General features: G+C 35.4%; 1 protein-coding gene across 1 annotated transcript in view; it reads left to right on the top strand.

Annotated features, from left to right (window-relative positions):
* The window catches only part of LRPPRC (leucine rich pentatricopeptide repeat containing), a 95,776-nt gene that overhangs the window by 3,521 nt on the left and 78,682 nt on the right, over positions 1-13,573 (top strand). Inside the window, exon 4 of the mRNA XM_085315782.1 lies at positions 9,913-10,115. Coding sequence (XP_085171908.1) covers positions 9,913-10,115 — 203 coding nt within the window. The remainder of the gene's footprint in view (positions 1-9,912; positions 10,116-13,573) is intronic.

Below are 13,573 nucleotides of genomic sequence, written 5' to 3'. Positions count from 1 at the left end.
CTCTAGCCACGTGTGAGCAGGGTGAGCTCAGGGTCGAAGGAGGTGCGCCCCTTCCGTCGCTTTATTTTACAGCGTAGTCTCTTTTGGCTTGGTGAAAGCGGACTCGCTCTCCTTCGTGGAGAACAGGAGGCAAGTCTTCTTCTAGCGGCTGCAGTCATAGATGAGACAAGCTGTGGAAGCAGGGAGAGACCAGAGCGGTTGGAATTGGAGCTTTGCTGCACTTGCTCACTAGGCCTTGCTGGGTCTGTTATCAGGAGGAATATCTCAGTTCCTTTTATGTGGTTGCTTCTTCCATCATACTACGGAGTGCTTGCCCTCTTTGCGCTCCTGTTCCTGTTCTGAGTATGCTAATACCTTGTTGGGGCCTTGCAGGAAGCTTTGAGGCACAGTCTTTCCCTAGGATGAGTGCATCAGTTTTATACAAATCGGTCATTAATGTGGGATGTATAGTGAAAGTGAAAGTGGAGGGTAATGGTGTCATATGTGTCCCTCTGTGGCTTTGCAGGACTAAGGCATATGATGTGGTTGCATCGAAGTGTTAGAGCATTCTCTTTTTAGTTTTGTGAGAGCTAAGCCTTTTCTTCAGTGGGGGTCAAATGCCACTTTGGGATCTGGGGAGTTTTTTTTATCTTGAGCATTTACTTACTGAACATGAAAACACATAAGGCTCAATCCTGAATATGTGTTAGAATCAGTGTTTCTGAGCTGCATGCAAATTTTCAGCACTTTTTGTGCACTGATTTTTCTAAAAGATGATGATTTTCTCTTTTAGGTAGGCTAGTTGTTTCTGTAGTTTGCTCAATTACTTTTGTCAAGGATCTTTACCTTGTGAAGTTGATAGGTGGGCTTTCAGTCATATTTATTTTTCATATTTTATATAGTTCGGATGCTGTTAGAGCTACATGAAGACTTGTGTGAACTCTTTCTTATGTTAGGGATTACTTTATTGTCAGCAAGTTCTCAAGCTGCACGTGAATGTGAGAAAGGTTTGGTCACGATTTCTAATCCTTGACGAGATTAGATTTTTTTTTCCATCATAACCTATTTCTATGTCTATAGAATATAAAGTTGGGAATGCTTTAGCTTTTAATTTTTGTTTATGGAAAATGACTTACTGTAACAGTAGTTACAATTGTTAATTAAAAGCAATTTGCTTTATTTCTTGCAGCATTTTTGAAAGCTGATGAGGAGCCAGTCTAGTTAGGTAGGAAAGGGATATTGTGCTTTTACTGTGTAGTACTGTCATCTTACAAACTATTCTGGTAGCAGCTAATGTTTCTGTTAGATATAAAGTGAAGGGGCACAAATAGCTGTCAACAGCAGAATTTGTTCACTGTTCCTACAGCCATCTTCAGCAGGTCATTCTGTAGTGAAAATGGGAATAGGGGCATAGCGCTACTGCCTGACGAGTCAGCATGTAGATTTGGTCAGTATCAGTGACTGAGCTGAAATTCATCTCATTGTCTGCAATGTGATTTTGATATTTATTTTTTTGCATAAAATCTAAGAATCTAGAAGCATCAGCACACTTAGTGTTCCTGAAAGGAGAAAGTTTTTCTGACCTATCTCATTCTTGGCTTGTTATAGCTCTAGTGGTCCCTCTGAGTCAGTGTGAGGTGCCATGGTACAAAACCAGCTCATTCAGAAAAGATGAACAGTTTTCTGCCATTCTAGATAGACAAATTTGTTTAGCAAAGAACCTAGTGAGCTCCAGAGCTGACTCCAGAGAAGGAGCAGAAAGAAAAGAGAGTGAGCAATAGAAAAGGGTAAGAAAGACCTCCTAAAGGGGAGGTCTCACCTCTCCCCAAATAGGCAAATTACTGTTACTTATTCCCTTTACACCAACACTGGTGTTCATCAAACTTGTAGTGAGCTGATTTGATTGAGTAGCCTGGCAGAAAACTGACTCATACCAAAAAAAAAAAAAAAAAAAGATAGTTTTCTGCTGGTTTTAGTGATTATAGTAGAACAAATCATTAAATACTAGAGTTGGTGTGAAGAATGGGGTAAAACTTGTGAAGGAAGGAGTAGGGAACTCAGGAGAGATATGCTGACCAACAGAATTTAAAATCTTTTTCTCATTTAGTGTATGAATTTAGACATCCTAGTGAGTACAAGTGATGCTCTAGAACTAAAGTGTAAAGTAGGGATAATGTTCATGAACTGAAATTATATAATCTCATTTCAGTGTTTAGCTTAAGTAACTGTTTAAGAAACTGGTTTTTTTCTTCCATTTAACCATTAACTCCTGGAAATTGACCTCTTCAAGGAATAGAGCGACTTTGATATATGGGTAACATTTAGACTGACTGTCTAGGTGCCAAGATGGTATTTTGACAATGAAATGCAGTTCACTATGATCAATTCCAGAGAATATTGAAGACATTCTGGTTACGATAGTGTTTACACAGTAAACAAACAAACAAAAACACTGTTTTAAGAGCGAGTAATCAACAAAAAGGAAAAATCCAACATTTAGCAAGAGAACTGAGTAAGTGACTATATGCTGTCTGTAATATATCTACATATGCTTGTAGGTGTTGTTTTAACATTAAACATGAAGTCGCTTCAGATGCAGTTTTGATTCTTTCATTACAGTAGTGGTTATAGAAAAGTTGCAAGTCTATTGATTGCTTTAGAGATGTTGAACAGCAAGCATTTGCCTTCAAGCAGAGTTTTCATTGTTACACACTATGGCCTTGAAACTTCCAGGAAGGTCCCAATTACCATCCCCAAATGTGCAGTACCCAAAAGATAGTTGAACTCTGTGTTATGCCTGTTTAATTCTAGAGATGCTCAGGATATGTTGCTTATCTACTCAGAGCCAGTATGATATGTGGGGAGTAGAGAAGCAGCTGTAAATATAAGTAAGGTTTCAAATTATATTAAATTCTTAGATTGAATTCAGTACTTTGAAGTGCTGATCTGCAACTGTAATAGTGAGGAAGGTAGCTAGGTTTCTTCTCTGTTGCCTTCACTCCCAGAAAGCAGTTTCTGCCTCATTGAATAACGAAAGAAAACTTAAGCATGACTTTCTGTGACCATCCAAAGTGGATTTCAAATAGCTCAGACTTGACGTATTGTAGTGAGACTCTCATAGCCAAAGTAAAAACTCTGCTTTTACTCTACAGTCTTTATGCATGCATTATCAGAAGTACCAGCGTTACACTGACAGGTATTTACAATGGTGCAAGAATGTACCAGTACAAATTTTGAATGGATGCCTGTTGCAAGATCTGAACAACAGGGGTGTGGGGTGGATAAATCCTTAGTGATCTTGAAACTCAGTCTGTCATGTGAAATGCAGTTACCTGTTTGTCCATGATTTTAAGCTGTTAGGCAAGATGTATGCATATCCACAGAATGGATAATTACAAATAACTTTTCCTGTCTGCTGATAAGTAGTATTATAAGTTTTGTTATTGTGTTATTAGACCTGCAGTAAAAAACACATTTGATTCTAATGGCCTTTTATAGATAATTAACAGCAGTGTTAATCAACTGAAGTTTGATAGAAGCCCAGTAAGGGTCTTTGGTATAGTTAAGCAGTTATGCAAAACATAAAAGACTAATTATGTAATTGCCAAGGTCTGTTATTGAACTAGTGAGACCTTATAGCCTGCAGCCAGATTGCTGATGTAGATCATAAAATCTCCTTAAGTTTGTTGATTTTTTTCCTTTCTCAGATCAATATTTATTCCCTGAATGTATTCCACTACGACCTTTTCTGTAGTGTTTTTACTAATGCTAGAGAACAAGAGAGTAACAGGAAAATGAAGAGGAGAAGTAAGACTTCACACCTTAACTGCAAGATCACGTATGGGCCTGTGGATAAGAATTTGAATTAAAGGATAGATTGAGATCAGGAGTGGAGGTAAGGGAATTAAAGTGACTTTGGATGTACAGACTGCAAACCTAAATGCTACTGTGAAAGATGTTTTTTTCACAGCAATTGCCAGTCATATCAGTTAATTTTTCTTCTATGACTGAGTGGAGTTTGAGCACAGCTGAACAGAATGGATGGGCTGGTTTAAGGTAGTCTCCCTGCAGTGACTGATACTACTGCTGGATGTTCCATAGTTGAGCCGATGAAATAGTTTTATGGGAGTTTCCTCATTTAATTTTGTGCAGATTTAACTAGCTTTTTCTGAAAATTGTTTAAGACAATAGATGGATATCCAACTGGACTGGATGATTGAGGACCATTTTCTCAGGTTGGATCTAAGGCACATTTTTCCATTTCACGTGTCTAAGTGAAGGGATACTTAAATTTGCTATAGTAGCTGACGGTTGAGAATGCTGTAACAAGCCACGCATGTTCCTGGTGGATTTGGAATTAAAGTCTGAGTATCTTTTGGGGACTTTATTCTATATACTCTAGGTCTCATAGTTAGATGTTACAACTGAAATAAATCTATCTGTCTGCTGCTGTGGAAAGTGTGTTTTGGGAGAGAGGGTTGGCTCTATTCCCCTCAGGCCTCATTACTGGCCCAGTTGTTTTGCACTAACTCAGGGTGCTTTTTTGACATGTTACTGAGGTGATTTCCTTTGCTGGACTGCCAAGAAAAGGAATTCTGAGGGATTAACAAATTATATTGAGTCACTTAAAGATCTGATGAACTCTAGAAGGGTGGGACCATGGGCAAAAGGAAAAGAAGGGCTGGGACTATCACTTTAGGTGACTGCATGCCGTTAGATCAATTCAGCTATATCGCTGAACTGCACTTTTAGATGTACAAGTGCTAGGATGTTCATCCTAAAGTTGACAAATGAGGATAATTAAGCTTCTAAGGTATGGACCAAAAAAACATAACTGAGCAGGAAAATCAAGTAAATTTTTCATACGCAAGTCTCTCAAAACATCCTTTCCTTGCTGCCACTTCTTAATTTTGACGTTCTCATCTGTAAGTCTGGACGTCAGTTCTCATGATTGTGGAGAAAAGAGCATCTCCCCTAGAACAGTAGAATACTCTGTAGTCAAAACTTCTCCTTCTGCAAGATCTATAATATAATCTTCACTCTGTCCAGTTCAGAGAAGACTTGCTGATGAAGTTGATGAGTGCCATATGCAACACTATTTTAGTTGTCCCTGTAAATATTTTGTTGGCTTTTAATAATTTGTAGTGTGTACAGGATGGGAGCGTGTTGGTGACATAGGGGGAATACTTTAAATAATGTGATTTTATATCTGTGGATTTTATTTAAGCTATGGGGAAGCCCTTTGTTAAAAACTCATGATTCATGGTTTACTGCGTGATACAATTTATATAAATTAGCAGCAAACAAGTTGCTTCTGATTGTTCATTGTCATACTCAGGAACCTATCAAAAGTGGACATCCAAAGTCAAATGTTAATTACTTTATATTAGCAAAATGATAAGTGATCTGCATTGAATTCAGAAGAGATGTTCAATAGACCTATTCTTGGTAACGCTGAAGCAACTTACTGCATTGTGAAGTTCCTTGAGTTGCATGGTTGTTGTATGTGATTTAGTGACCAAAGTAAAAAGTCTCTATTTAGAGAATTCCTTTTCTTAAGAAGTAGCACAAAGCAAGATTTTTCTGCTTTACTTCTTGTGAATCACTTACCTAAAATTTTAAGATATTCTCCAGGAAGCCTGAGGTTTCTCAGTCTATATGAAAAAACTTTTCTCATAGTATACCATTGCATTTCGTTGAAATAATGATCTTTATTCTGTCATCTGATCATTATGTCTTTTTTTTTGTATGTGACCATAAGTAAATCAGAGAAAATAACATTTAGCAGTCATCTGATTCATGCTGGGATATCAATTGATAAATTTAGTCTAATATTTAGTCTATTTAACTTAAGTCTGCAGTGCTTTTATATACAGTAATAATTTTTACCCTTTTAAGTTTACCATTATTTTACCTTGAGCATGGCTTAGCATAGCCAATACCTCACTGGCTCTCAAAGAGAAGAAAAAATCTATATGGAGGTTCTGTAATTCTCTTGAATGTTTGGAGTTCATGATGTTTCATAGAAACTTACCGCTTCTGTCTGAAACCACCTATGTTTTTGAGTTTTGGGAAAGACACAAGATGCTTTTTATTCAGGCTGATGTGTACATAAGATACTTCTGTTCCTTTAGAAAATCAAATGCATTATCTTTGAGTTTGCTCTGGAAATACAGAAAACACATTAAGTACTTCAATTACTTTTCAAACATTCTAAGCTAAATTAGAGGGGGAAAATTGCCTTTATTGCAAAATAAGGGATTTGTATATTGGGATTAAAAAAATATAATGGGTTATAACTTTTCCTACGTGGGCAGGATCTACATGTTTAATCCTTGTGATTGTAGAGAGAGTTGAAAATCAGAAAGCTACTTTTAGTCTAGCTATTATGGGGGTAGGAGAGAGTTCACTTTATAGAAAAAGACTGCTGTGGTTTGCTATAGGCTTGATCTATCCTTTTAAGCTTCTCTCCATGTAAGGACAAAGAAACAGTTCTGAAATGCAGTGAAGAGAAATTACACCTTTTGGGAAAGAATCAGATGGTAATTGAAATAGACCTGAAGTTTGTTGTGTGACTTGATAGGCTTGCAAGTGGCGTTTCACATGGAGATTTCAAAATGCTGTTTAAAGATATTAATGAACATAAATGCCTGTTGCAGCCTTTGGAGTAGTACCTTGTACTTAATTCAGAACTAAATGCAATGCTGCATAAAGTTAATTAAAATAATTGAAACATACTTACTTTGTGAGGTTATCTAATTTAACCTCTAGTACTGCGGTAAGATCAGCTATGTTAAGGTCATGCCTGTTGGAATTTTTTCCTAATCTTATTTTATAAGCTTCCAAACAAGAAAGTTTCAGTTTGACAAAGTTATCTTGTTCTAATATTTCATTACAATTAAAATATTAATTACCAGTGTGATGCCCAGTGGATTAGATACAGTTGCTTCTTGGAGAGAGGGACAGGATAGATGAGTCTTTCAGACCTATGTCCTATGAATAATGAGCAGAATAATTATCTGTTTTGTTTCTGTTGGTAGGTCCTGCAATTAAAGTTAGTTTTTTCTTTCTTGCATAATGTTTTATGTTTGAAGTGTTTCATGTTGTGGCTCTGTTGTACTGTTGTCAGGTTGATTGTACACCACCTCAGGTTGCTGCATTTGTTTTTCGTCCAAAATGTGTTACACTTTGTCTTTTGTCTGTATTGAAAATTTTTTGTTGATTTCAGGCAATTTCTTCAAGGAGTCAAGATAGCTTTGAAGTCTGATGTTCTCCTTTTAAGAGTTTCCTACCATTATCAGTGTGCTGCCGTCTACAAATTTTATAAGTTATTTTTCTTTTCTGTCATCCAAATTGCTAATAAAAACTATTAAATAGAAATGGGTCATGCCATCCTGTCCCATTTGGGTCAGGATATACCGTAATTTAGGATCCCATGAAATACCTTCCCAGTTTTGCAAGAAATCCTGATAGCCATCTTTACTGTTTTTTTTTTTAAAGCCACTAGTGCACCCATTTTTTCTGATTAAAATTACATTAGATCTCCTTATTTGCTTATAAGAATGTCAGAAAGAATGGATGCCAAAAGACCTGTATGTTGATCCATATTTTTATTTTGACACTTGTACTTGTTCTTACCACAATTGGTCTTCCATTAATTTTTGAAGAGAACTCCAAAGGATCTGAGAATTGAGTGAAATTCATTAAATACTTCTTGAATATAGTTAATGTGTCTAAAAGTGATTTAGCCCATTCTTCCCCATTCTCACCTACGTTCCTACCTCTTTGTCAAAATTTGCTTAGTCTAATATACGGTCACGATTAACATTTTTGTGAAAGTTAAACAGTGTATGATTTGTAATTTTTTTCTGTTTTAAGGTGTATCTGTACTTTTTATTTTCTCTAGTATATTTAGAAGCCTTTCTTGTTACCTTTTTATGTGCCTTGCTAATTGAAACTGTTATCACGACCTGTTTGATTTTTATCTTTCTTTTGCTGTTTTCGTTAGCCCTGTGTTCTTTCTCAACTTCTAAAGATCTCATAATTGTAAAATTATACAGTATTTCACAGTGTATAAGCATGGCACTTGATATAGCCGTGTAATGTTTTAATGTAGTTAAAACATCATTGTGCTAAATGTTAAGCACAGATAGTTCAGTAACAAATGAACGTTTATAGCCATCAAGTCTTTTCGTGCAGATTTTGAGCATGCAAATGCTTTTTTTTGTCGTGGTATCTAACATGATGGAGCTATAGAAGTGCTTTAAAATGTTAGTGCCTTTTGGCATGTAGAGAACCTTAGAAAGATGGCTTTGTTAAAGCAATGCGTGTAATTTAGCTAAGAAATGTAAATACAGATTAATTTTATGGTTGCAAGTGTGCTGTGTGGCATAAGATGTAATGTAGCTATACAATAACAGATTTTTTTTTTAATTTCAATTTTTCTCTGAAACACAGGAGTTTTGTTTCTCTTTAATGGAAGTCCTACTGTAAATTTAGCTGATAGTTATGTATTGTTGTTTATGAATTACTAAACAGTTGTTCTAGGTTATAACTATTGCATTTGGTTATTACACGTAAGAATTTGAAGATCTAGTATCTTACTGTTGTTCTTATTTTATATTCCTGATTTTTACTTATTAACCCAGTGTTTTTTTGGTTTGTTTGTTTTTTTTTTTTTTTTTTTTTTGTGATAGTATTCTATCTCTGGTTGTATCACAAGATAGTAGGAGAAGAATCTACAACAAAAGGAAGAAAATAGGGAAAATAAGACCCCTGGAAATGTAGATTTCTAGAGAGAAATGATATTATTAGTAATAAAAATGTTGGTTAGAGTTGGTCTGACAAGTTGCTTGCTACCAACAGTAATTTTTCACTTCCTTAGTTATTCTATATTCCTCTGCTTTTAGCCACATATTCCTGAGCCCTTTCTTTTGTTCATTGTGGTGTTTGCTGGATATCAAGAGCTGATTCCATTCTCTAGCCTGATGGAACAGTAACTGGGTGTTTTGTTTGTTTGGGTTTTTTTTTTTTTTTTGGGGGGGGGAGGGGGATGATGGTGGCTGAGTTGTTGTTCAGCCAGGTTAGTGAGCTTAATTTGCTCACAGAGGGATCTGATTAGTGTTGGAGCTAGCCCAGAGGAAACAGTGGGAGCTTGCACCCAAAAAGGAGGAAGACTGAAATGGAGGGAGGGGACCTCTCCTTTTTGGCAGTCTTACCTTTTTTCATTCTCCACTTCTTTCTTCCCTGTCTTTCCCCGATCCAAATAGTAATAATAATAAAAAAAAGTAGATTCATTTGCTAGCCTCTGGAAAAATGCTTCAGGAGGACACTGAAGGGGATCTGGCAGTGAAAAAAATTGCCTGCAACTTGAAAAAGATAATGGGTGAATGTTAATAATGGTCCTCATTGCTCAAGGATTTTTTTTTGGAATACCTTCAAAAATCAAACATTTTCTACTTGTTTTTCACAACTCCATTAGGAATGAAATTCTCCTTCATGCTATTCTTTTTATTTAAAGTAAGAATTTTACTCTTTTGTTACAAGAAAAATTATAAGTTTTTCTTGTTCTTATGTATATCAACCTGTTTTTTTAAGAGAAGATAAGCTCCTGTTTTGCTAGAAATAAGTACACTTCATTACATTTCTTCTAGTTGTCATTTTATTTTTAACCTCAGATAAACAGTTGTCACTGTGAGAAAGTATGTATTACTATATCCATCTTTTGGGATAGAAAGACTAAGAAAGTGCAGCGAAATGAATCACCTACATTTGTTTAAATGAATGCAGAATGTTTTTGAGAAACTGGTTGTTTATGAGTAAGAAATAGAAGATTGTCTTTTTTACATTTAAGTGCGGCTGAGGTAGTTGCCAAATGACTCAAGGAAGTGTAAGCTCTGTGTGCTTTCTTTTGTTTTGTTTTTATATAAGCAGAAATCTGATGTACCAAACAAGGTTCCTTACAGTTGCACCTGAACAGGAGGGAAGAGTTACAGAAGAACCAAATTCAGAAATCCAAAATAGACGGGCATGGCAATTTGACTGGGCATTAAATAAACTGGATAACTCTGTCAGAAAAACTGGCCGCATCCCTAAGGCCCTTCTACTAAAAATCTTCCATGAAATATGCAGAGCAGGTAAGCTTCTTTTAATTAAAACAAAGTTGTTAAAGCTGCTATGTAATAGTTTGTCAAGTCAAAGAACTTAAATGAAAGAATTCTGATTTATGTTAATTTTGTCCTTTGGATGTTGTTTAACCTACTGCATGCATAGGTGAACAAACTTCAAATGTTTTAGAAATATTAGTTTCCTTTGAACACGCACTCTTCCAGTGTGTTTTTGTCTGTGGTAACTTAACGCATCTGGCAGAAATTCAGTGTACTATCAAGAAATCTTTATTGTATTCACCTGCTTTTTATGCAGTAATGTTACACTTTCTTCCTTGCTGAGTATTACCTTTCATAGTTTGTATATAAGCTGTACTATGAACTGAACAGGGATTGTATCTGTCTATTTTATACAGCGTATTTTAAAAATGTAAGATTTTGTAATTTTACGTATGCTTATGTATTTAATGCTGTCCTTAAGATGTCACTACTTTTTAAAATGGAACTTTATAGGGAAAAGTGGAGATGATCCCAAGTTTCTCCATGCCCAGGTAGTTGTGGATATTTGGGATTAGAGAGATTTATGTTTTTGAATAGAAAGAAAATAGCTGAAATACTCTTCATTCTTGAAAACTCAGTATTCCTTGGGCTAAAAATAGCCAGAATAATCTTTTATAAACTGTTCCATAGTTGATGATGAGATTTGGTACCTGTTAGGTCAAAAGATGAAGCAGTGGAGTTACTTGATAAATTAGTGTTTTGGCATTAGTAATCTGTGAGAGTATATGGAGAAATGACTGTTTATTGTTTTGTTTTAATTTTAAACTTTGAGTATTACTCTGGACAGTTATTAACTGGGTTTAAGCAGCTGGATTTAAGCAGCTGGATTTAAGCTCTCTTATTTTTTTGGTTTACTGTTTGAAAGCTGAGTCTTTAATTCTTACTCTCTTTCTGTTGAACTTCTTTAGTTTTGACTTTTTGCTTGTGATACTTTTTCTGACTGTTTTTTCTTTTTTTTATGTATTGACTTTATGATTTGTGCGTGTAGGTAGGCAAGGGTTTTATGTCTACCCTTCAAAACACAGTTCTTTGTGATCTTTGGTTAGTTACAGTTTGGAGGGAGTCAAGCTAGCAAGGAGATAATTGCTCATAATGATTTCATTTGGCTATGTAAGTATATTTCAAGCAGAGGTTGTTTTTTAGAGTTCAAAAAAAGGTAAATTTTCTCCAAGAATTTAACTAGGATGCCATTTGAATAAATGAGAATTTAACTAGGATGCTATTTGAATAAATGAGAATCAACCCTCATTTATCTTTCTAATAGCAACATTAGAAACTAATTTAGCAGAAATGTGGGGAGTTACAGTTTATTTCTAAAAAGGATTTGCATGTGTATGTAACCTTCAGGAAAAAAAAAAAAGATTGGTGCGACTGTCTTGTGCTGTATCTTCTCATGTTCATATTCCTGACTTTTTTGCTATCTTTTGACTTTCAAGGTACTCAGTCATTAGTATAAATATCATCAAATATATGTCTAATTTTAGACCTTATAGAGCTTTCTGCTTTTGAGCAGAAATTTTTGAGCTAATTTTTCTGCTTTTGATTTTTTATCTTATTTTGCCTTTATTTTATAGCTGTATAGCTGCTTCCACGGCTCTGTATAATAGCATGCTACAGGAACTTAATTTTCTATGGAACATGTGCATTTTCCATTACACTTACAATTAGCAGCAGCAGCTGGGGATACCCATTCTGATCTGCCTGTATGTTTGTTTGGCATATAAAAACTTAAATGTTTTTTATAATCTGTGTTTTGTGGAAGCATACATTTATTTTGTTCCTTGTTAGAGAAAAATCACCTCTGAGGTATGCCTTCCTCCTGTGATAGAAAAGGGTTAAGATTTTTCCTGCCCCTTTATTATTATTATTATTATTATTATTATTTAGCAATACACTGCTTTTTAAAGAAACTCTCCTTTTTGTTAGAAATTGTTGGGTTTGCTTATAAAGATGTGATAGGAAAAATGCTATGTCTTCAGCTTACCTGGTAATCTGTGAAGTATCCGACAGCCCTGCCATACTTTGCTTCAGGAGCAGTAGTGCAGCCCAAGACAGACAACTAGGTTTGTAGTTATTTCTGGCATCTGTGGTGTTATGTGCAGGAGTTGGAGGAGGTAGACTTTTTCTTAGTCTCTTTCACTATTCTCTAGGCAAAAATTGTCTTTTATTTGATCTTGAATGTGGATGGAAGCTAAAATAGATGGTAATAGTGGAAACTCAAGCTGAGCATCTCTGAATAGCAGTTTTGAAACAGTATGATGCTAGTATGAAGTACTGTGCAGTTTCAGAAATTTGCCGGAAGGTATGTCCCTTTTTATGCTGAAAAGGCATAAAATGATCTTTATAGATTTTAGATTGGGAAATTTAAAGTACTAGATCATCTGAGTTTAAGATTTGTTGTGCTGCTTTTTTGAGTTCCTACTCAGCCAACCTCATTACCGTACTAAATGCCATGTTTTTACCAGGAATCATTTTCAGCATATAGTAGTGCCGTTACTTAATCTTTTGGGGATCGTATTCTGTAAAGCTTCTGAATTTTGAAGATGATCCTCCTATAAGGCAAAAGTGTGTGTATTTCAATGGGTCAATCTCAAATCTTATTTTTACTACTAATATTAAATGTATAATTTATGAAGAAATTTGTCGTGACTATATTCTACTTAAACATGAAGTTTTTCCTTCCATCTTTCACTTCATTCCTAACAATGGTAGAATTTTTGTGCCGAATGAAGTGTTCGGATATATAGTTCATACTGTTTGCCAGCAGACTTGCTTTTCAGCTTTAGACTGGAGTCATCTCACTTCATGAACAAAATTTGGAGGTTAGCAGTTGTTTCAGCAATAGCATAGCAACAGAATAACAGGTTGAGTAGACTACAAACTCAGCAGGGTTATAGAGCTATTTCTTTTCGAGTGAATCTGAAGCTTTTTTAGGGGTCCATGTTGACACTGCTGAAAAACAAAAGCCTATGTCAGACAGGTGGATAAATTGTGATGATGTCTTGTGAGCTTCTTCATCCCATCTTGTTTAGGTATAATCCTGAACTGACATAAGCACTGGTAGAACTTGGTATGTAGGATGAGTTTGGTATGGGTTATGCAAATTTAGCTCCTTTGAAAAGGCTTATGCTGTGACACTTCTGTTGTGTGGACTGGTTTTGGTTGGAAGAAAAGACTGACACCAATTTACTATCCAAGAGCTACAAAAATAAAATTTTTAAAAGGAAGTTTGGAACTCCATTCAAAAGGATGAGAATTCTCTTCAGAAGTGTATGTAATTACTTGCAGAAGCTAGCTCTTCAGAAGTGTATGTGATTACTTGCAGAAGTTACCATAGAAACCTAAAAGCCCTAAGTTTAGAAAGTAATATTCTATAAAAATATTTTAAATAATTGTTTTAGTATTACCTTTGAATCACTAAACAATAG

Source organism: Rhea americana, unplaced genomic scaffold, assembly GCF_003343005.1.
Source record: "Rhea americana isolate MKP2758 unplaced genomic scaffold, rheAme1 scaffold_44, whole genome shotgun sequence".
Taxonomy (NCBI): domain Eukaryota; kingdom Metazoa; phylum Chordata; class Aves; order Rheiformes; family Rheidae; genus Rhea; species Rhea americana.
Note: the sequence above shows the minus strand (reverse complement) of the source record. Positions and strands in the feature narration are given on the sequence as shown.